We start from the raw sequence: 23,948 nt of genomic DNA on the forward strand, positions 1-23,948 counted from the left end.
TAAAGGTACAGAGTTTGATGTGAGCTGCCATTTCAGACCTTCACAGATTCAGTTCTAAATCATTCAGTATATCTTAGAAAAAACATACTCATTTTCCTTCTGGCCATAACTGTCTATTTTCTTCCACTGAGGCCACTATAAATAAGGCCTCAGAAAATGAGGGCTATCATCTGCCTTCAGATAGAAGTGCCTTGCTCCTGGTCCTTGTCACAGTTGGTAATATCAGTCTTGGATTTACGTGACTGAGGGAGTATTTCACCTTTGGTTTTAAATTGAGTTTCTAGTGTCTGCACTTGCTGAAAAGCGCATGAAAATCACTGCTGGCCCCTCTAAATGCTCTCAAACTGGCAGCCAAATAAACACAGCTCAACATCATTCTTCGAGAACAGAAATTTATGGTTTTCAACACAGACTTAAACTTCGACAGATGAAAAGGGAGGTAGAGAAAAGCTGAGTCAGCGTGTTTGGATTGCTGGTGCCAAAAGGCAGAGTGCCTGCAACAGGGAGGAGCTGCTTTACCTTCACGCTCTCCCCACCTAACCCTGCCACCGGAATATGGAGATTCCTCACCCGCTGGCTCCAAAAGCTGCCTTGTAGCAGTAAGATCTGGGGAAGCTGGAGATCAGGTTATAACTGAGCAGCCAACAGACTGCAGGGGTTTTAGGAGTAACTCAGCTAAGCCGTGCTTCCCTTTGAAAAGCTTAATTAAATGTGCTAGTTCATGAATATTTGACTTCGGTGGAATTCCTCTCCCAGGCTCCATTGAGAAGAGAACTAAAGAGCTCCAGCTGTTTATTTTTTCAGCAGAAGGAAAATGCCAACAAAACGACAAACAGTTAATTCCTGGCTGAACCAAGCCTCAAACCGCACAGTCACACCAGCTTCAGTCTCTCCTCTTACAAAAATAAAAAGGAAACTCAAGCCTGGAATATACACAAGTGTCTTGAGACAAATGCGTCTCTGCAGACAATAGCTTTTCTGTGAATCCGGTCCCGCCTTACAGCTGCTGCAGGCCTGTTTTCACAGCCACGGTTCAGGGCACTGACCCAGCACATTATGGGAGCAAGGGAAGAGAACAAACACTCCCTGGCAAACTTAGAAAAACATAATTCCAGCTCCCCATAGGTAGCGACGAAGGCTCTTTTGTTTAAGGACTGGGGAGCAAAATGCTTTCATCTTGCTATTGCAAGGCTAAGACGGATGAGTGTGATGCTTTTCTCCCCGTTAGGGGAGATCTGAATTCGGATTGCTACTGAAGCAGAAAGCAAGTGGCTGTTTGCAATAACACCACAGGGCAGCGGCAGGGCTCACGTGGCTCAAGGGGCTCCTGATGTGCTCCCTACTCACACAAGTCACTGCACTTGGTCACCAGAGCGCTTGGACTGTCGTGGTCCAGTTGGTCACCCAAGCTCCTTCTGTTACCTCTAGCAAAGCCAGGGCTGAACCCTGAGGGTTTAACCTTTCCTCTGAGTCTGAACTAAGGGCGCCAACTCTCTCGCTGCTTCCCCGTTCTGATGGATGTTAAAAAAAAGACTTTGTGACCAACTACAGTCATTTAAAGTAAAAATGACTGTAGGACTGATGGTTCCTGTGTGATGCACGCTGGATGTCTTAGAGACCTGAGGTGGGGACACGGCGCTGGAAGGCAGAGCCTCACCTCTCCCTTGGGCAGGATTTTCTGCTCATCCAGTTTAAAGGCAGTTCCTATTCTTCTCCTTACAATAGGTGGCTCCTCCCCAGGGTCTAGGGGGTATTCACGTGGCAGCTTTCCTGTGAGCTCCTGTAAGCAGAAAATGCTGTTAGTGATCCGGGAAATCCTACAGCAGCGCAAAGCACAACACCGCTCTTGAACTGCGACCGTAAAACAACAGTGTTTCATTAACACCATATCCAGTTCAGCCAGCTGATAAACACAGGAGAGCACCCAGCCCTGCAAACCCGTCCCAGGATCTAACACCGAGGGTGGGGAGCTTTTCTTTAGCCTTGTGCATGAATACGGATTTTTGTGGCCTGCCCAGGGTAGGTCTGTAGGTGGTGCCCATCCCTAGGGCGTTGGGGCCTGAGGCTGAACAGACTGCAGCACGCATGCTTTCATCGCTGCTGCGGGGTGAGCGGGAAAGAAGAGGTTTTATCTGCTGTGCTACTTCTGAGAGGGGGGGTGAGCAGATCCGAGAGCCTTCCTGCAGGATGCAGGTCTGCTGAGTCAGAAAGCCCCACTGGCAACAGCCGCGCAGGTTATGACCCGCACAGAAAAACATTCCCACCTGATTCATGATGTGTCTGAGAGGAATGCAGTGAAAATGGTCACTAAAAGCCGTGCCTGGTACCTCGTTACCTGTCTGATAACAGTTCATGTATCAGAACCCCTTCCAAACCCCAGTGATGTCATGAACAGCTTCGGAGCAATATTAGACGAGGCTTTGTCAGAATAATGGGGCTATTTGCAAAGACTTAGTCAAAATCCGAAGCAAACCCCACAGAACGGAGGAATATCTGGAACACAGGAAACAGCGAGCGCCACTACTGATGTTAATGCTGTGGGTTTTTTCCTCTGGACTACACAATACAGCCACACATATCTGAACTGAAGGCATTCAAATGCCTACAGAAAAAGGCACTATGAGCACAGCCCAAGTCCTTGTACTCAGAAGTCTCCCCACGAAGGACAAAAGGCTTTTGTGTTCTTTAGCATCAGCCTTGAGAGGATTCAGCTGGCAGAGTAACCTAAATCATCTGAATCCCAAAGAACAGCAGCTGACCTTAATGGGAGCGCGCAGCTCGGGCCCCTGCCTGCCCTGGCCTCTCCCCCGCTCCCTAATGGGGTTTTTCTTTCTGCTCTTTTCAGGTCACTAGGAAACAAGGACCTGGCCTTTTCAAATCTTTCCTTTAAGCAGTTCCCAGCAAAATGGGTTCTGCAGCACAGCTCTGTGCTGACGTGCACAGCCCCCTTTTGCGAGAGGCACTGCTGCAATGTCTCACGAGTCCCATTCCGTGTTGTCCCTCCAGCCCCGTGGGGTTATTTCAGCTTTTCTTCTGCAATGCATTCCTTCTAGTGTGATGTGGCTCTAAGCACTGCATGCAGACACAGACTCCTGTATCCTTTCCCAAGGGAAACGAGGGTATTTTCTTTATTATACCGTCATTTAATATGAAGCAGGGTGGTGGGGAAAGAGTTAATATCATCTGTAAGATGCCCAAGATTGGAGTAGAACAAAATTAATGTGTGCTACCATGCTGCTTCCATAAGCTGAAAAGTATTCACAGGCACAGTCCTGAAATGTAATCTAAATTAATAAGTAACTGGAGTAGTGATGGCCTGAAGTAACCTGATGCCACTGTTGTGAATGGCTCTGGCCATGCTTATTTGATTATGTCCCCACTTTTAACCCTTTTTTATCTCCTGGTTTGCCTTCACCTTCTGTTTTGACTATTCCCATGCCAAAGCAGAAAGGGCGAAGGGCAGCCTGAGAGGAAATACTTCCAACTGCAGGTTGCTGATGGATGAGCTGTAGGGTTGCAACATGGGCTCAGATTCCAAGTGTCCATCAACTGCCTCTCTCGGATCATCTACAGAAAGCACGAACACTTTCTACCAGCTCTTAAGGTGTTGACAGATGGACTTGGCCAGCCTTGCGGCAGCACGTTAAGGAGATATTGCTCCTTACTACTGGCTCCATGCCACAGCGGGAGCTTTTGCCTGCATCCCAGTTGCTCGTGCAGTGCCTGAGGCTGCACTGCAGACGGGGCTGGAGTTAAAGCGAAGGCACTGGGCTGTGAGCTCCTGCAACTGTGGCACAGGCACATCTTCCTCTGCATGCGTGCTGCTGCAGGGCATTAGTCATAGGCAGTCAGGCAGTGTTAGCTTACGGGTGGTAAATTCCTCCAGGGCAAGTAGAGCGCTCCAGACCTCCATCAGCCCTGGAAGAGCTTGTGACTGCTTCCTGCAGATGATCTCAGCTCTGTGTTCGATGGACTTACGAGACTGGATCTGGTCCTGTGACCTTTATCAGCACAAGTCATTTGAGGAAGTCAACCAGGACTTCCCAAGTGGGAAAGGATTGCTTGTGTGGAGTAAAGGATGAGCACCGGTGCAGCAGAGATTTCTGCTGACTTTCTTTGTTAAGAGGCATTTTCCACAATTTATACTTGTTGGCATTAAAACTATAGACTAATTGAAACAAAGTGCAATGACAGCTGAATCAGTGACCTATTTCCCCTATTTTTGTCAAAGGCGAGATACACACATCAAATATTACACAACAATTGCAAGATCTCCCACTGTCCGCAGCCTGCTTCCTGTTGCGTTACACATCATGATTTGTTGTTAAATTCAGATTTTCAGGCCTGGTAAGCAAAGGAGGATTGCTGAATGACCCAGGTGTACGCTGCTGCTAACCTCCACACACATCTGCAGCAGGGTTGTGATTTCCCCAACCATTAAACTGATCTCTAAACTGGCCTCCTGTGTACTCCAAGAATGAACAGGCAGGTGAGTGAGTAGGTTATGAGTTCCTGAGCTGTCCTGCATGTCCTGGGATGGCCACAATGGTTTCCCTTCACAAGGTCTGCCGCCACACTGCCATTGCTCTCCAGCAGTACTAGACCTTACTGGATGAAGGGAGACTACACGGAGCAGATGAGACCTTATGTGCTGTATGTAAGAATGTGCTGGGGGAAGAACAGGACGTAAGATCAGGCCTGCTCCAAGAAAAAAAGTGTATCGGCCTGGGGTTTTTTTTGCTAATGAAGTCAAAAGCATTTGAGAGGTGATTACCTGTATACAGGACAACCTTCGTATGCCATCTAGGTAGGTGCATATTCCCACCAAAGACAATAAGAAGCCTGGCTGAATGCTTCATAAACACAATTTCAAACAGCAGACAGGGATGCTGTGCACGCTCCTAGCCCCAAACCAACTGGGTACCAAGCTGACATGGAGTCCCCTTCTCTGAGGGGGAAATGTCCTATGACATTGCAATCTGGAGCTGGACCTTCCTGAGATCTTTATACAATGGGTGTTGCAAGAGGTGACTATGGAAGGAATTTCTTCTCCTGACTCCACACCACCTCCAAACACGGAGCACGCTATAACAATGCAAGCAATAAAGTGTTAGGGGTTATAAAATGTCCATTGCTTACCGCTTCTCGGAGACACAGTTTCTTTAGTTCTTCCAAGCGTTGGCGCAGTGTCTCTTCCAAAGCTTCTTGCCTGGATTTCAGTGCAGCCAGCATGTCTTTCTTGGCAGACTGAGAACTATCTGACTCTTGGGAACCTATCAATAAACAATGATTTCACTAGGCCAGCTGACAGCAGAATACACATCTGGAGTGCTTGTAATTTTACCAAAGCCTGGATGCAGTCCTTCCAAAAAGAAATGAGACTATGACATGAAGCAGGTGTTACCCAGTCGTGTTTGTTTACGGCAAATTTTTAATGTTTAAGCTAACAGACAGAGATTGGACAGTGGGGCACACAAAGACATTTGCAATCATTATCCAGAAAAATAAAAGCAACAAAATTATTCATGTAAAGATCCTAGGAAAAAAAAAGACATACCATTCCCATGAAAGTTCCCAATGGCAAATAACAGTACAGTTTGCAAAGCCCTGGGGATGCATTTTTGGGAAATTAAGCCTAGGAGAAACCATTTGACAATACAGCCGACTTCTTAAGAACTGCAATTATCCTAGTAGCAAACATTTAATTCAATCCACTTACAGTGCCTATTTTATGAAAAACTGTAATGGAACAAAATTACCTAGCAAGATTCCTGTAAAACACACCAAAACAACAGTAACTCATAGGTCCTTCTGGGATAGTAGCTGTTTCCTGTGAAGACGTAGGTCAAAATATTTAAATTGGATGTCCAAATGGGTTGACTTTTCAAGTGGGAATTACCCCACAACTTCCACTGAAGTAAGTCCGTGCATTAAGTCAGACTTTGCTTCTCAGATGTCATGACAGGATTTCTAACTTCAGCTCTTTAGGGGACCTTATCAATGGTGTTCCTGATTTTATTTTGGTTTGGGATGGTGCATCAATTGCTATCCAAGATGTAGCATCTCAAAGAGGGGTCAACTTTGGTTACACACATTTTTGGGTCCCCAACTTGAGCAGCTGATTTTTCAGGATGTGCTTAGTATTCGCCCCCATTAATGCACCTCTAGGCTCAGGGATGAGTCTATAATGAAGTCACTACTTTGCTCTGATTCCCTTGTTTGCATAAACCAAGTGCATCCTTTCATCACAGAGTATAAAGGTTATGGTGGTACTATGAGGTGAAAAGCAAGCTCAAGAAGGGGCAAACGCCATCTCCACATGCTTTTCATTCATATCACTGTCTCTTGTTCAGATACAGCTGTGGTTCAAAGCATCCACCTCAGGTTTACAGAAAGCTGAGTTCTAGTATCTGTGGTGGATTCAGCGGTAGCATCCCATGTCTGTCCACAGACACCACTGAGAACCACAGCCCCACACACAGCTCTAGAGCTCAGCCTAAGTCTGTATCTGATCCCTTTTTAATAAACTCCATAGTGGGTCTTGAGCCAGCTGAATGGGCAGGGCTGCTGTGGCTCAGGGGTGCTGTTGCCTCAACAGAAGTGTCCAGGTGATCTAAGGCAGCTGAGATGTCTTCCACGGGGTGGCAGATACGACACAAGACCCTGCGAGACCCACACTCTTTTGGACTGGCAACGGGATTCTTTAATTCACTTAAACTGGAACCAGCTGCAATCCACCAGCTGGATTATGCCCAGTGCTTTGTAGGGGCTTCTTGGGGGGTATTTAGTTCACTGTAGGTTTACACCTGCCGAGAAGCCTTTGACTCAGCAATGCTTTCAAGGGGGCTCCTCCTACTTCACAGTGGTTCCTCAGTGGTCTTAGCATCCACTGTCCTAGGGTGACTCTGGGGGCTCCCCTGCCCCTCTAGAGCAATGGCACGGAGAAAGCAGACCTTTATTATCTGCAGGAGTCAGGTACAACAGGATTCTACACGGAGTTTACTGTGCACTGTACGATGGGGGTGAAGGGGGACTTCTAGATACATTTGCAGCTCGGCCTCCAAGTGTACAGTGAAGACACTCAGCCCAAGGATGTTGAAAACATTGCTGCCATTTCACAGAGCTCTGGAAGGAACCTGGGAACAGCTCTTTGTTTTGGCACCAGAACAGAGTGAAATTTGCGCTTTCAGCTTCATCTTTCATTGCTACTATTCCAGCAGACCGTTAAAGCTAAACTGAAAAAGGATGGAGGCTACCCATGCCATGAAACAGTTCTTCATTGGCCCAGGGGGAGCAGACAATCTCACAGATCTTTCCCATCACTATTTTCTGCAGTTTTCATACAGGAAGACAGCGGGCACTTATTCTGCAAAACACCACCCCGCTTTGTTACACCTTTTATTGGGCTGTCCTGGAGTGGGGGAGGTGGAAAGAAGGCTCTCTAAAAGTCAGCCAGGTTGAGCATCATCAGACAAAGAAGGACAACCTCATGGTAAGATGTTTGTTTAGTTGCTGTAGTCATCCTTATTTCATTTGGGTTTGCCCTCAGGGCAACAAAACTCAATCCTGCAAACACATCTGTGCTGCAGGAACTTGACAGGACCTTCTAGAGGAGCTTTGTATTTGCACTGGCAGGGAGAGCCCTCTCCAGCATTTAGTAATTCTCAGTAGTAACCCTGGTGAGCAGTTACTAGCGAAAGCTGAACCGCTGAATTTCTTCACTGAATTGCCAACAAACTGCTGAGTACCGGTAAAAAGCTGCTCATGATTCCAGCAGATGTTTCAACCCCCTTTTTTTTTTTCTTTTGGGACAACTTTAATGACATACGTTTTCCTTTCAACTGCACTTCCCCTCTCCTTCCTCTCTCTGCTCCCTACCTCCACACCAGCTTCGGATTTATTTTTAAAACCTATTCGTTTTTGCACTATGGGTTGCCACAGCAGCCTCATAGATGCTGAAACATTTAAAAGCATACGAATAGCCTAAACTCTGGCCAGGCGCCTGCGCTGATTCGGGGTGTGTCGACAAGAAGGAAACGGATGGCTTCTGGCTGAGCTAGTCCAGACCCAAATCAAGCACAGACAGTTCACGGCATCTGCTCCAGCTGTGCTTACGCTGTGTGAGAACCACGCTCGTCTCAACACTGACGCGGTCGGTGGCAGTGACCACTGAGTGCACATTTCACCATCGTTTTCACCCCTCCCAGAAAGCAAAGGAATTGAGGGAGATGTGGAAGCGCATTGTCACATTCTGAGTTGAGCAATGGGATTACTGCTGAAACCAAAGTCAACCACTCCTTGACACTCATGAACCAGTTCAAATTAACCAAGTGTGTCTTTGTATCACAAACTCTTCCAGCGTAGCGAGGGTTCAAAGGACAGGGCTCATGGGTCGTGATGCTGAATTTTTTTAGCTTGACTATACCTGACTTGGGCATACTGAAGGACTTACTCATTTCTTCAGATCTTCCTGAAGCTTCTCCTTCAAAAACTGTTCTGTTCTAGTTGGTGGTGGTTTTTTGTTTTTGTTTTTCGAAATTTTATTTAAAAGCTGAACTATTTTGGTGTGCATTATTAGATATTTATGGGTTGGATTCTCTGCTTGTTCTCACGGGTGATTGATCAGTTAAGAGAATCACACCCATGTGAGATGCTTGTAAAGGAGCAAAGAACAGTGCTTTGTATCGCTGGGGTGCCCATAGCTTCCATTAGAGGCTCTTTATTTATAAATATGTATTAATCCAGCCTTGAGCAAGGCTGTGACCACAGACCTGCTTCTAAACCCAGCGGCAATTGACCCAAAAATGTCATAACAAATCAAAAGACCATAAAAACAACCAAAGAAATAATCAAAGACCAGCACAAACCAAACCAATCAAGCAGATACTACCTTAAATCGGCCTTATTAAATATGATGCTCACTGAGCCAGGGCTGCCCACTGCCTTCCAAAGGGGATCATCAACAGAGAAAAATCAGTCCTGAAAGATCATTCCTAACACAAGAGACTCGTGCTGCAAGAGAAACGGTTGACTGGGAGGCTTTCTCAGATATTTTATCTCCCACAATAAGGGATAATGCACCCCATGCAGCGCTACAGGATTGGGGCAGAGTGGCTTGAAAGCAGCTCGACAGAAAAGGACTTGGGAGTGTTGGTTGACAGCCGGCTGAATTTGAGCCAGCAGTGTGCCCAGGTGGCCAAGAAGGCCAACAGCATCCTAGCCTGTATCAGGAATAGTGTGGTGAGCCGGACTAGGGAAGTGATCATCCCCCTGTACTCGGCACTGGTGAGGCCCCACCTCGAGTACTGCGTTCAGTTTTGGGCCCCTCGCTACAAGAGGGACACTGAGGTGTTGGAGCGTGTCCAGAGAAGGGCTACAAAGCTGGTGAGGGGCCTGGAGGACAAACCTTATGAAGAACGACTGAGGGAGCTGGGGTTGTTTAGCCTGGAGAAGAGGAGGCTGAGGGGAGACCTTATCACCCTCTACAACTACCTGAAAGGAGGTTGTAGAGAGATGGGGGCTGACCTCTTCTCCCTGGTGACAAGTGATAGGACGAGGGGAAACGGGTTCAAGTTACATCAGGGGAGGTTTAGATTAGATATTAGGAGACATTTTTTCACTGAAAGGGTTATTAAACATTGGAATAGGTTGCCCAGGGAGGTGGTGGATTCACCATCCCTGGAGGTGTTTAAAAAAAGAGTAGATGGGGCACTGAGGGACATGGTTTAGAAGTGGCTCTTGTCAGGGTAGGCTAAAGGTTGGACTCGATGATCTTAAAGGTCCCTTCCAACCTCAACAATTCTATGATTCTATAATTCCTAATGCAGTAAACAGGAGAAATGTTGCTGAAATACGTAATTTCCCTGTATGGCTTTTGAACCTTTCTGTGAAAATTATTATTTAGCTTCCTTCCCATTTGCTGTGCAAAGATTTACCAAACTCTGCATTTTAATACACGCTTTTGCAGAACCATTTGATATCCCTAAAAAGCAAAACGGTTGTGAAAAGACACCAGGTACCAAGCACAGGGCCTTCTCTTTGGTGGGCACCAGGAACCTGCTGAATTGGGGGCTGTTTTTATAGCTGATGCTGCTGGTTTAATTTGGAAGCCAAGCAAATCGTACATGCCCTTTCCACTTAGCGTACAGGATGGGACACAGGTCTTGGTGACCTGAACACCCACTTAATACCCTGTTAGTTTGTGGATACACTACTCATCTTCCGATGCCTACTTGTCCTCTCTGGACGATTTCTCCATCCACTCACATTCAGGAGAACAAGAGCTGTGAAACACGGGGGGAGAGCAGGAGAGCATGCTCCTCCCTGCCAAACTCAATCCTCCAGCAGAATTCATGACTGAGCTTCTTCACCCAGTGCTAATGGGCTGGTTTCTGATTGCTCCAGTTCTGGTGAGATCAGGACAGTCTTGGTGATGGTCATGGGGACATGAAGCAAGTCAGTCCCACCCCCAAAGGATCTGATCAAGGCAATGTGCTGTGCCTCTGCAGGGACTCTTGGCTGCAAGGTGTCAGCTCCAAGACAAGATTTGTTTTAAAGCTTGTCAAAGAGATGAGACCAGCAATGTGACACACCATTTTGAAGTGGAAAGCCCTCCCAGTGACTCACTGTCCCCATTTCCTCCACCTATTTTAACAGAGTGGAGTCAGCTTGGAAAAGGGATAAATGAGAAAGATGAAAATAAGCAGGGAGGATAGACGGGATGGTGAAGAGCAGAGGGAGCCAAGGCTTGATGCTAGCTTCTGTGAGGGAAAAGAGATGCAACAAGGCGGCTGAGCAGCAGTGAGGTAAGAGCACCCAGGCAGGCATCTCTTCTCTTTCTTGTTTTGTGAGTGTCCTACTCCAGGAAAAACACATCTAAATATGGCAAAACCTTCACTCTACATCCGGCTGCTGGCTCCAGCTCGCTGGTGTTTGGTCGAGGTCCACGGGGAAGGCTGTCCCCCGAGCACGGAGGGGACGTCCCCCCACACTTGCTCCGTGCCAGAGCCTGGGCTGACTCACCGCGCCAGGATGTCAGTGCACAACAGCCAACAATCTCAGACAGCCGCTATCTCTTGTCTCTGCCAGACAAATAGGATATCCTCCGTGGCGTGCGGGAGCCCAGCTGGAGCTGCTCCGCACAGGATGCGCTCAGATATCCTGTGGGCGACTACGTCTTCATGAGCCCCCGTGCTCACGGGCCATGCCGGAGGCTGTGTGGGTGCTGTTTATCTGCTCTGACACCCACCAGGGCGATCCAGCTGGGATACTGCCCTGCCAGATGGAGCGGTGGGGGCCAGGGAACCGGCTGGCTGGGCTCTGTCGTGGCATTTTCAAACGTAAACAGGCCTCTGCACAGGAAACCTCCACTGCTGATGAAGGAACGGGTCTCACAGGGCTGGAGGCTCCTCAAACACGTCTGCAGAGGTAATGCAGAGGTGCTCCTCTGTGGTGTCTCCTCTGCCCACTGAGATGAAGAAGGCAGTCTGGGGTTTAGTCCAACAATACCCCGTCAGTAACAGGGCTCCTCACTAGCTAGGCGCCCCGCAGAGCTCTTATGGCACAGACTACTCCAAAGGAAAAATCCACCTTAGACCTAACTTGATTTCATTCCGATAATTATCTCTACTGGCTCTGATTAGGGTTCATGCCAGTGTGAAAGCAGAGCTTTTATTCACGGGCAAATCTTGTGCCAGGTGTCCAGGGATGGCTCAGAGATCCTGAGCAGAAGATTTCTGAATTAAATCACAGCAGCCCACGGTTTTGGGGGGGCCCTTCGGAGTCAAAATGAGAACAAAAGTTAAAGAGTGAGCTTGTCAGAAGGGGACTTGGTAGCGTCAGGTATCAAAGTTGCAACTCTGCAGTGGACACAGACTGAGACTGAGGGCCTGGGAAACACAGAGGAGCTTAGGCTTTGGCTTTGAATTGCTGTGACCATGGGGAAGTCACTGTCCCAGCATAAGACTCCATCTCGCCTCTGCTGTGTCTTGAGACTGCACGTGATGTGGGGCAGCGACTGCCTCGCACTGCACAGCAGGATCTTCGCCAGACAGTGTGACAGCTGGAAGCAACAACAAATATTTCCTTGCAGTCTTGCTGCAAACCCAGGGAAGACATGCCAGCTTCGGCATGCTCCTCGTGGTGCTGACAGTCCCTTCAGGGAGGAGGTGTGAGATGGGGAGAGGAAATGGCTACAAGTAATTTCCAGGAAAAAAAGAACTGAGAACAGTAGGGAAGTGGGAGCAAACAGAGATTCAGTCCTGCCTTTGTGATTTCGAGTCACTCGGGGTATTTATAGCCTGGAAATCCACTGTGGCCACTTAATCATTTACACTTATTCTCTCCTGTGCGCAGGCTGTACAGCGATAACCCATCATTGTTGTGATTGTGGGCCTATAATCTTTGGCACAATGGGAGGAAAAGCAAAGGCTGGGATGGAGCCAGTGACTGTGCCCAGTGGGGCAGGCAATGAATGCCCCCTCCCGTCCAGTGGGACAGGGCTGGGTCACCTCTGCCAGCCAGGCTCAAGAGAAGGGTCTCTGGAGCAGAGGGGTCTGGGTGACTATGTGGAAACAACCCAGGACCTCCAGTTCCCTGGTATCTGTCCTCCTCTGTCAGATGCCTTCTCTCTATACTTCCTTGTAGCTGCTGGGAGGCACACAACAGCAGCAAACCCCACAGATCTCCTTAACATTTTGGGGAGAGCCCTGTTCTCACAGCTGATAGGACCTAAAAGGCAGCTTCAGAGCACAGGAACCTGGAGGGAGTCATGCTTGCCTGGCCCAACAGCAGCACCTTGACCAAAACAGAGGTTCACACAGTCCTACACAGGTGTCCAGGCAGACAGATCCACCTACCCAGGACCGAAGAAATGACTCACCTGGTCAATGAACACTGCATGGGTCTAGTCACCAGTGCAATTCAGCTGAGTCTGTAAACCCCACACTCAGATAGAAGAGCAGGGAGCAAAAATATACAAAAAATAAAAGCATGGGCAGCTCACAGTTTGGGATTTCCATCCACATAACCCTGATAGGTGCTGGCCCTAGAAAAGCTTTTCTGGGCCTGATTTTCTGCTGGCTTTCACCTGGCTACTGCTTGCTCCCAGTGTGAGAGCAGAAGCAGACGCCCATGTGTTTTTTTTCCAGGAAGATGAAATCTATTAACATGAAACCAGGATTACTACCAAGCAGCTCTCACAAACTTGGGAATGGTGCCCAGGAGGCTACGATCTTGGAAAGACCGTAAGAACTTCCTTGGGGTACTTAACATTATTTACTTTCCAGCAGGAGAACTGGAAAAAATGCCAAACAAATAAAGAGCTCCAACAACCCGACACCAGTCCGGGAGCTGCTCAGCTACTGCAACTCCCTAAGCGATGGGAGGCACAGACGGTGGATTGTACACTGCATCAAGAAGACCTACGGAACAGAAAGGCATCTCTGTTTGCAGGCAAGGCAAGGAATTGCACAGCAGGCTGCTCTGGAGCTCTGTAAGCATTGCAAATTTTAACCCTTGCTGGACCTTTTCCAAGCAGGAAAGAGTGGCTTTTAAGAGACATGAAAGATACAGTGATGCAAAGCTGATCTACTACACCAGTGTGGATTCAGTTTTAAAGCACTTGTGCTCTTAGATAGACTCTTCCCTTGTCAAGCATGAGAAGGTTATTCTCTGGTGTCACACACCTCAACACAATCAGGTTTGATAACTTGATGTGATGCTTAACAAAGGACATTTAATTGACTGGAACCGTTAATTATGGTGATACCAGCAACCTTGCCCTCCTGAAGAGCTTCTCACCTGAGCAGCTTCAAGCTGTTTGCAAACTGTGAATCACTGCTCTGCTCCTGAAGTGACACTTAGCACTGTTTTACACACAGCTTGCCCTGTTCAGACTGACAGAAGAGTATCAAAGAAGTACAGACAACCTCCTGACTCTCCCTCCCTGGTCCTTCTCTTCTCATGCTCTAGTTCTCCTCTGTATCAACTTCTCTTGTGTTTCTTTCACAGATTATGTCTTCCTCATACAGCAAGTTGCTCTAAGCCACAAAAAGAAACCTCTAGGTCCCTGGCACTAGCTTGGTAGAGTGCTAGCAATAGCTCTATTGAGCCTGGGGTACCAGCCAAGTTCCAGCAACAGAGAGGCAAGGTAGGTGTGCACTCTATAAAGAAACCATCCTGCCTCAACACTGCTGAGGTACCTCACCACTTCCCAGCCTCAGTTTCCCTAGTGAGCTGCAGTGGCTGACTGCTTCCTCACTGCTTGTTGGGGGCTCCTTCACAAATGCATCTGCCTAGGGATTAGCTAGGTGCCAAGGGGTGCTTATTGTAGAAACTGTGAAGAGAGACCAGGTCTCAGCTGGAAAGTGAGAGGTTGGAGATGACATCCTGGGGCCAAAAAGGAGACGAGCAGCGGCAATGAGAGAGAAGGAAGCTGCTGCCTGTGCTGTTTGTGGGGCAATGGCTGAGAGATGGACTGACACCGGGACAGGCAGAAAGGCTAAAGGGAAGTGATTTTCACTTCTGCAGTGCAGCTTCTGTCTGCTCCCCATTAAACCACGGCCATGACCCTTCCCACCATATTCTCTCCAGTTACAGGATAAAGGACCTACCTGACGACAGAAGACTCCCGCTGCTGCCGCTGATAATTTTGCCTTTACTCCCCATGTTGGCCAGCTTCGACGTCTTGAGCGTTCCAGTTTCGGTCAGGTCAATTGCAATCTCACTCAGGCTTCTTGCAGCATGAATCTTGGACTGGACGGGGACAAAGGAGTTAGTAATGATCTAGTACTTCTTTAAAGCTCAGAGAAGGAAAAAGTCCTTTTGCTGTGGCAGGAAACAAGCCTGCACAGCAAACTTGTATTATTTTACAAGAATAGAAGCAATCTGGCACGGCATTCACTGCTACAGTTTTGCACTTTTTACATTCTTAAGTGGGTGCAATTCTGGCATTGCTTCCTGTTTGTTATTTTCTCTGCTTTGCCATGGACATTCTTCCCTCTTAGACAAACTATATATGGAGTCACTGAATTACCGCATACAATAAGAAACCTTCAGAAATGCCAACATAATAAAGTGTAAAACCCAAAGGCTGAAGACCATCTCTAGCATTTAAAGTAAGCCAGGAGGGGCCTTTCCAAATCTGCACCGAGCTTTGGACCAAGACACAGTGAGGACATGGCTTAAATAGGCTGTCATGGGAAGCTGGAAGAAAATACTGGCAGGAAAACATGTTCAGGTTATGGTCCAGACTAACAAGCCGCATGCAATGGCCTTACTGTGAGGGGCCTCTTCAAAGCATTAACATTACGCCAGTAAGAAACAACAGCCAGCCCCAGCTCAGTAAGGGGCCACTCTATGAGGAGTCACCCATCGTACACCACCAAATGTCAACAATCTAGGCACCTCCAGGGGAAAGGAAACACATACTGCGTAAAAAGAATAGAATAGAATAGAATAGAATAGAATAGAATAGAATAGAATAGAATAGAATAGAATAGAATAGAATAGAATAGAATAGAATAGAATAGAATAGAATAGAATAGAATAGAATAGAACAGAACAGAACATTTAAGTTGGAAGGGACCTCCAACACTCATCTAGTCCTCCTCCTATCTTAGGTGGGAATGAGTTGACTACCTAAGATGTCATCCTTTCTCCATTGGCTATTGAAGGATTTGAGACAAGAAGATGCCCAGAAAGTTCAAGTGAGACAACCCCAGGACTGTCTCTTTGTTGAGCAGTGAGCTCAGTTGTGGTTAGGCCCACAGAGCCAACAAAGGTAGAAAATGCCCAGGGCAAGGGGGTGAGTGACACTGAGCAACGAAATGAACACAGGAGCTGCTTGCAGGGTTGGGCTCACTCAGTCCTAGTGGCTGCGTTGCCTCTGCAATACATACCCCACTGTTAGCAGTCCACCATCTATCTCCAGTCCATTCTCCTGGCAGCCTCTACCAGGCGCTTAACATGAACAAGAGGATCGAGAACATTGATCAAAGTCACCAGGGATGGCCCTTTAGTTCTATCCCTAGCACTACCAGGAAGAAGAACCCTACATATGAGGATGTCTTGGGTGGCCACAAGAATTTTCCAGTCCCTTTTCTGACCAGTACAGCTTTAGGATCACCTTAAAATAGCAACTGCCACACCAGGACAACTCAAAAGCCTCTCTAGTCCTCTATCTCATTTCTGACGGGGGTCATCTCCAAGCACTTCAGAAAAAAATAATAAGGAAACTTTTTATTAAGCCATTGTGGAATAATCTGTTCACATGGAAAATTTCCTCCTGCCTCTTCTGAACTAATGCTTATGCTCTGAGCTCTGTTTTATGTATTGATTGTTGAATTTGCTTCAGGTAACGAGCCATGCTAACAAGGAGGAAACCAACAACCAGGAAGAAGCTTGTTGTCTGTAACACGGTGTGCCAAGATGACTATTTCATCTCCAACCTGGAAACTGGCTTCTTGCTCGCTGACCCTCATGTGAGCTCCTCAGTCATGGATGGAGGGAGCTTGGAGCTCAGCTCACCACCCAAATCCCGCAAGGCTTGTGCTGCTGAGCTGCAATGCCTGTTTCCCAGAACTCAGAAAGTTGTTGGGACATTGTGCCAAGGCTCTCCAGTCACACAAAGACTTTTGTTCAATAGGACGGTGAAGCCCCAGTTCACCTGAGCATTCACCTCTGCACCTCCTCAAGGCTAGAAGAGACTCTCAGCCCCAGTCACACAGCTCATCACAGTGTTAACAAATCAGAAGCTGATTGGCATCCACGTACCAGGATGTGATCGGTTCCCACTGGAACTAACACAAGATGAGACCACAAGGAACACTTGCCATGATGGGATTTTCAGTGTTATTTCACATCCTCAGGAAGCAGAAATCATTTTAACATGAACTAATGCTGAATTGATGGCTGAATGCTCACCACACTGAGCTTCACTCTTACCTCTGTTACTGATTTGCTGTGGGGCTTTGGGTAAGACACTTAAGGTTAAGTTCTTAGCGATCCCCTGCCTCTGTTTGCAAATCAGTGAAATAATAACAGAAGTAAAATGTGTCCCCATTGCACACTGTATTTTTAAGATTAATTTAAGATTGCAAATGAAGACAGCACTGGGAGACCCTTATACTGAAAACATCCTCAGAAGCATTACCATAATTTAATATTCCTGGGTATTTATAGGCTCCATCGTTACCATTTAGAGATATCCAAAAGCCTCACAAGCTTATTTCCACAACAACCCCAGGAACAGGGTGTGTGCATTCACTCATTTGAGGGCAGAGGCTGAACTACCCACCAAGAAGCCAGACGAGACCAGGAAACCAGTACTGACCCTCTTAGACTAACGATACAACCAGTTGGACACTTCTCATTTCCAGCAGCTCCTCCCCAAAATCATCCCCAGGAGAAGGACAGCACTCTTCTAGCTTCTAGGATCTGATGTTTCTGTTCAGAAACAAGGTCTGTGAAACATGTTCTCCAAATAGCTCTGGAAGGTTAATTCTAGGCGAAGAGCAAAGTCACTGCTTTTATCTAACGAGAGTTCCTGCTACTGAAGTCTTGATAAGGAGCCTGAACATGAACCACTGTCTTGCTGCAAAGCCAAATCTTTGGAGGTAACAAGTGTTCAGACTGCTGCTGTCCAGGTGATTTATCCCCTGCAGGTGTATATATGCTGTATATACCTATAAGTAGAGTTATGTATACCTTGTACAACCCCAGGAACAGCCATACTGATCAAACTCAGTATCTGCCTAACCCAATATACTGAGTCCTTGCAGCGGATGTCTAGGAAACGTACAAACCCCACGTCTGCGCAGGCAGGTCCTGCCCTCCTGCTCTGCCAGGCAGCGGTTCTCCTGTATTTGCAGGATAGTTACAGCGAGAAGCCCTGTAGTTTATTTCCACTCATATTCAGACTGCAAATTAGAGCAACACTCTGGTCCTACCTGTTTAACTAGGCATTAACTAAAATGCTGAGCGAAGGCAATGCAACTGGAGGCTGTGGTCCTGGCCAGCATGCCAAGCCACCAGCAGCTGGAAGTGTGCCCTATGTAGGGCAAACGAAAAAACAGTGTAAGACCAAAGCCTGGCATCACTGGAGCCAGATGAGAGGAAAAGCAAACCAGAAGCAAGCAGATAGGGGATCAGCAGGGCAGAGTGATGCTCCTCCACAGAGGATGCAATCCAAGCCTGCTGAAGGTTTGGTGAAAGTTGTAGATCTGACCACAGTTGTGCTAATGGTGCCCTGCGCTAAACAGTTGGGATGGAGCATCTCCTGAAAGGAATGGGGTTAATTTTTCATGTTCCTCAGTCCCTGCTGCCTCTGCTGCCTACAGCAATGCCAATCAGCGTCGGGTGGTCTTGTGCTTTGGACAGCCCCTCATCGGCAGCAGGAATCAGACCAACAACTCATTTCACACAGGCCACTGAGCAGCAGCCAGCGCGAGGCCTGGGCTAGACTTCGTACCGACAGCACAATAGTGGAAAGCTAGATTACATCCCATTAGCGCTCCCTCGGGCCTTGCGGTCCCCTCCAGGCTCAAAAATCTTAAAGCACTTAGCGCAGACCTGCCAAGTCTCATTTACACGGAGGGAGACTGTCTCATTCATGAGTCATTTCAGAGCATGGGGCCAAACAGATCCCCAGTGCTGTTCTGACAGGGTCAGAGGGTGAAAAAAAATCCAACAGTGAAAAGCAAGAGTAGATGGACACTAGGGATGAATTTATCCCTCTTGTTTGCAATGATGGGGCTTTGCTGCAGGTGATTTTTTTGAAACCCTCGGCCTATTTTCTAGCGGTTCATTCACCCAAAAAGCCTTGCACTTGGAGGAATGTGCTGTTGGAAATTCCCAGAAACAGGGACTTCTCAAGGCTTCTAGGCCAAGTGCTTGATTGACTCGGTGCAGTCAACGGAGCAAAGACATGCCTTGAAGTCCTGCTGCATCTGCCTCCTGAAAAAAAGGGAAGCTGACAGGAGTTCTGCACGCTGACATGTTCACTCAGAAAGCTGGGGATCTTTTCAGCCTCCATGTTACGCTTCAATTGCAGGGAGAGAGAGAGACAGATCAGCAGGGAGCAAGACGCTGGGAACTTGTCGAGCTGGCAGGAGTTCAATGCAGAGGCAGGCTGCAAAGAAGGCTGGGACCTCACTTCCTTGCAAAAGGGTCAAAATCCAGGCAAAGCTGATTTTATTTTTTGTAATTGAGTGAAAAGGCTTTTCTAGTGGAGCTGTGCAGACCGTCCAGATCCAACTGGTGCCCAGCTATGTGAGCAGCATGGAGTTCAAGCTTGCTTTATCACTATGTCATATCTCCTGCCATCTTATCTACATCACTGGAGTGAAGGCTCAGTTGCAGTGAGCTCCAGCAGGCTTTTTCTTCTAAGTTTGTTTTTATTTCTCTTTCTTTTGTCAAAATGATATGAAATGCCAAGTTTGAACATGAAAGGAGGGAATATCTATCTTTTGCTTTGAAGTTGGGGATTCTGCTGAAGCGGGGACTGAGATTTAAGGGGACGCGAACCCACGCGACCTGAAACTCAAATAAATGTTTGTCTAAGCCCTTGAGAGCTGAAATGAAGACATTTCACATTGCCCCACTCTGGAGTACGTCCTACTGGTTTTCAAAAGCAAAGCGCGCATGAGTACAGTGTCCCGAAGTGACCAGCAGGATGAGTTAAACAGATCAATTAAAACTGATGGATCTATCAATCTTGACAGTGTCACGTGAAAGATGAGGACAAGAGACTGAAATACCAGCTTCCTTAGGAGAAAGGGACAAAAATATTTGTATGCCTTAACTTCAAAGCCTCAGCGTGACCACCGGGATTATTGTGACAAAGCACACTGACATGGTCACAGACGTGACAGGTTGACAAACGAGGGCTGGTGGGTGGCGCTGTCTGTAGGCCTGTGAGAAAGGGGAGATCAGATTGAAACACAATCTGCCATCAACAAAAGAAGTCACTGAAGGGAAGTCCTGGGCATTCAAGAGACCCAGTTTCTTACTAAAAAAATGGGAGGAGGAGGGAATCTCCTTTTGTTTGCTGGTTGCTTGTGACCTAAATACCTTGCAGCTAGATCAGCAAAATCCATCTGGCTAAAAGTAAAACAAAATAAACTTCTGTTTGTTTGCTGAGTTGTCTTTGTTGAGAGCAAAACAGAGAGGGCTATGCATTGCCCTGGTGTTGCTGAGGGGGGCAGGAAAGCGTTACCTGCTATCCGATGAGCGTGCAAATATACAGCTGGCACTTAGGCAGGGGCGGGAAGTTAGCTACACCCCTAAATTCAATCCAGCTCACAGCAACTATGGTGAATCCTGGTTTTTTGCATTAGATGGGACATGGCCAAAGTGGGTGTGACCCAAGGCACCTGAAAGTCCTACCGACTCTACAACAAAGTCACCGAGATCACGACGGGGGGAAGCAATGTCAGAAGGGTTTAGAGTGAGTTGGACTAATAGCACACTGCTGGCCCTTCACGCAATTTCAGCAAGCCAAATCAATTCATTTAACTGGCAGAAAAATAATGCAGCAAAGAAAAACAGGAAAAAGAAATATTTGTCTGCCAGTTTAGTGGGCTGAACTGGCTCAGGGAGGGACCTGACAGGGCCAGGGCCTGTGCAAGGGAGGGAGGGAGCAGCCCCTGCCTGAAAACGCGGGCAGTGCTTTCAGCAACAGCAAGATGTTAAAATTGTTTCAATCATTTGGAGGAGTATCACGCTGCACATTCCTGCCATCTCACCAGAGATGGGGGGCAATGCGGGCAGCTGTATAAAAAGGTACCCACTCAACAGACTCTACCTTCTCTGTAAATTTTACACCAGCATGCTCACATGGAGAGGGGCATTTGCACAAGAAATCTCTCTTCTGTCTCAAAGTAGTCTCAAAGTGATCAAAGCGATCTCCTGCTGCTCTGGGTATGCCTAAAATTACTGTTGATGAAAGGACTTAGAGGAAGAACACACACTCCTCTGGTTTCAAGGTGGTTTATTTTGTGTATTGAGCAGCCCTTTGTGCAGCACCAGATCAAGAGTTTCCTTGTAAGGCCAGGTTATCAGCATCCTGCTGCCCTCCTTCTGTTGTGAGACTCTGCGTGGAGAGGGAAATGACATCCCTACCCCTCATTTCTAGGAAAATATGATAGCAAAAAGCAAGGGACAGCAAGAAGGATTCAGAAACAGGTGCAGAGTGTGAAGCTACTCTGAACTCAGTTATTGGAAGCTGTCCTAACTGTCAGAGTTCAAGAACCAGAAGATATGTGGAAATCAACCAGACAGGGACACAACCCCATCTACTTGCGAACTTTGGCTCCTCCAATTTGGCCACAGTTCAGTACAACCGTTCCCTCAATCCTCACTTCCATAGACATGAACTCGATACAAATTCTCTCAATCTGGCCAAAGCCAGCAGATATTTTGAGTCAATCTGCCTTTTTTTTGATCTCAAGTGGAAAGGGAGGGCAGGACCGTGGGGCGTGAGAAGGAGTTACCCACCGCAACATGCACTTCCCACCTCCAACAGGCTTACCTTGCTTTGCTTTCTGTCCAGGTAGAACTGATGTTGACTAATGGCCATAGCCCAGATAGACTTTATTAGTGCTGGACAGGCGTACCACGTATGCACAGCGATGCCACTATGCCCAAAAGTCCTCCTGGTCACAGATGCCCTAGAGAGGAGAAAAGAAGGAACTGGGGTTACACCACGGTTTCCTTGGATTGTTTTCTGTGGTAGAACCTATCACAGACCTCATAGTAAAAGCTGCTGTCTTCACTGTGCGCACCCTTGTGCTAATGTGAAAAAAATGCTTCAAGAACGGCAATAAATAGCTAATCAAGGCAGGAGAGCATTTATTTTAAATAACTCCTTGAGTTAGCAAGCTCCAGAGGGCTAACAGTAAAGATCATCCAGTTTGTCCAGTTCAGACTGTATTCCTGGGTTTGGCTGAGCTGCTGCTGACCTGCTACGCGTCTCAGGGGAGTCACCAATGCCAAAGCATGTGTGAATCCTCCGTGTCTCATCACGCGCTGAGACACCCGAGGCCAAGTCCTCACACCCTGCACTACCTCTGGCTTTAGGACCCAGGTGACAACTGAAGATCCACAGGATCAATAGCTGCTTTAGCGAATGTGGGAGAAACTCTTCAGGTACCTTGACTTCCCTACTTGTAGACAGATGTAGCAGGACTCGCCACACAGTATGGGAAAGGGGAGTTGTGAGACCCCGAGAGGGCTGCCTAGTGCCCTGGAGAGAAGAATGTTACTCAGCGATTAGCTGAGTGAATATAAAAACAGGAAAAATAAGAGCTAAATGTTTCCTCTGTGGGACTCCCAATTGTCCTCAAATATTAGCAAAAACCACAGGTTCGGTTTCCCCATGCTTTCACAGCTGCACAAAACTGCTTGATTATTCCTCCCCACGCCTCAACTCTAACCCCACCAGCAGAGCCCCTGGCACCAGCACACACAGACTTGCAGCACCCTGGTCTGCAGAACTCCTCCCGCTGCAGGGATGTAGCTCTGGCTGGAGTAAACCAAGCCACTGATCTACAGAGCCCCAAATAAATGAGGTCCTCGTTTCCAGTCTGTTAACAAAAGTCTTGTGGCGGAGTACGATTCTGAAATGAATGCGAGTACACAAGCGAGCTCAGAAATGTGACACTTCCATTATAGCCTTTCACGTAGGGATGTGGATGGCGAAGAGGTGCCAGTGCAAGAGACAGCCTGGGGACCAGGGCGTACTGTGCAGGGGCTGCCACAGTCCATAGCCAGCAGGCACTCTGTGCGATGCAGACGTGGAGGTGACGCTGCAGGACAGCCCAGGAGCTCTACTGTGCAGTGCAAGGGATGGTCATCTCTCTTCCCAGCACTTGGAAGTCCTCACGCCTGCCAAGGCAGTGGTTCCCCTCCTGCACTGGCCACCTCTCCTCAGGTGCCTGGGGGCTACTGCCTTGCCCCAAACTGGAAGTGACCGTGGGGAGAGGAGGTACATGGTCAAAAAAGTTGTGTTAGAGCCAAGAATGAAAGAAAAGCAAAGCTCTGCAGTGAAACGGGAACTGCTGGCCAGGTTCAGCCTGGGAAAGAGCTAACAGCTCTTGTGTCAGGGCCTTTTCAGTGCTGCAAAATGTGTTAAAGTCAAATTGTGAAGCTACAAATTGGAGTGAAATTTCTCTGAGAAAACAGCCGTGGCCAACGCAAACAAGCTCTGAGACAACTAGGATCTCATGTTTCACTGTTACCCTTTCCATACAAGTGGAGCAGACGACCATGTCCCGTTATGAGTATTATTCCTGTGATAAAACTCTCCATGGATCCAACAGGACAGCGGCTGATGGTCCTAATGAGGATAGGTGCCAGGCTGCCTCACCCCTGTCACTGGAGAGGGAATGAAGGCTGTGCTGGGAGGTGTTCCTGAAGTTGAAGCTGGCGAGGAGATCTAACTCTGGATGCTTTATGTTGGTTTAAGGGACACAGACCACTGCAGTACGTCGGCATATAAGGCTCTATGGCATTAAGGTACTCAAACAATGGCTAAAGCTTTAATTCTGGTGTCATCCTATTCAGTTCAAACGCAGTTACTCGTTTTGAATTCTCAGAAACGTACTCTGCAAGTCGTTCATCTTCTCATATGAAAAGCAGTTATTGCCTTTTTTTTTTTCCCCTGTTTGGGATCTGTCCATGTTTCCCATCAAAACTGCAGACCCCGTTATTAGAAAGTCTGCAGACTTAGTTGGTCAGAGCTGTGGACTTGCTTTTCACAGCTGTATTTTGGCGACCTATGAGGGATGGCCCATGGGGGTGTTTTTTCCATGACTTCCCTCCACGCATGCTACATGTGCTATGGAACTAACCCTGTCGATACCCCCTCAAATGTATAATTTCCCTCCTTTATGGGACAAGTAACTACAACGAAGAGAGGTTAAATGGCTTGTTCGGGACAGGAAGCCACA

General features: G+C 47.6%; 1 protein-coding gene across 5 annotated transcripts in view; it reads right to left on the minus strand.

Annotated features, from left to right (window-relative positions):
- The window catches only part of FRMD4A (FERM domain containing 4A), a 391,047-nt gene that overhangs the window by 16,422 nt on the left and 350,677 nt on the right, over nt 1-23,948 (minus strand). For all 5 annotated transcript variants that reach the window (XM_074573322.1, XM_074573323.1, XM_074573326.1 and 2 more), the window contains 4 exons: nt 21,530-21,668; nt 14,613-14,754; nt 5,140-5,273; nt 1,658-1,780 (listed from right to left, as the gene is read on the minus strand). In XM_074573322.1, the coding sequence (XP_074429423.1) occupies nt 1,658-1,780; nt 5,140-5,273; nt 14,613-14,754; nt 21,530-21,668 (538 nt within the window). The remainder of the gene's footprint in view (nt 1-1,657; nt 1,781-5,139; nt 5,274-14,612; nt 14,755-21,529; nt 21,669-23,948) is intronic.

This window comes from Larus michahellis, chromosome 1, assembly GCF_964199755.1.
Source record: "Larus michahellis chromosome 1, bLarMic1.1, whole genome shotgun sequence".
Lineage (NCBI taxonomy): Eukaryota > Metazoa > Chordata > Aves > Charadriiformes > Laridae > Larus > Larus michahellis.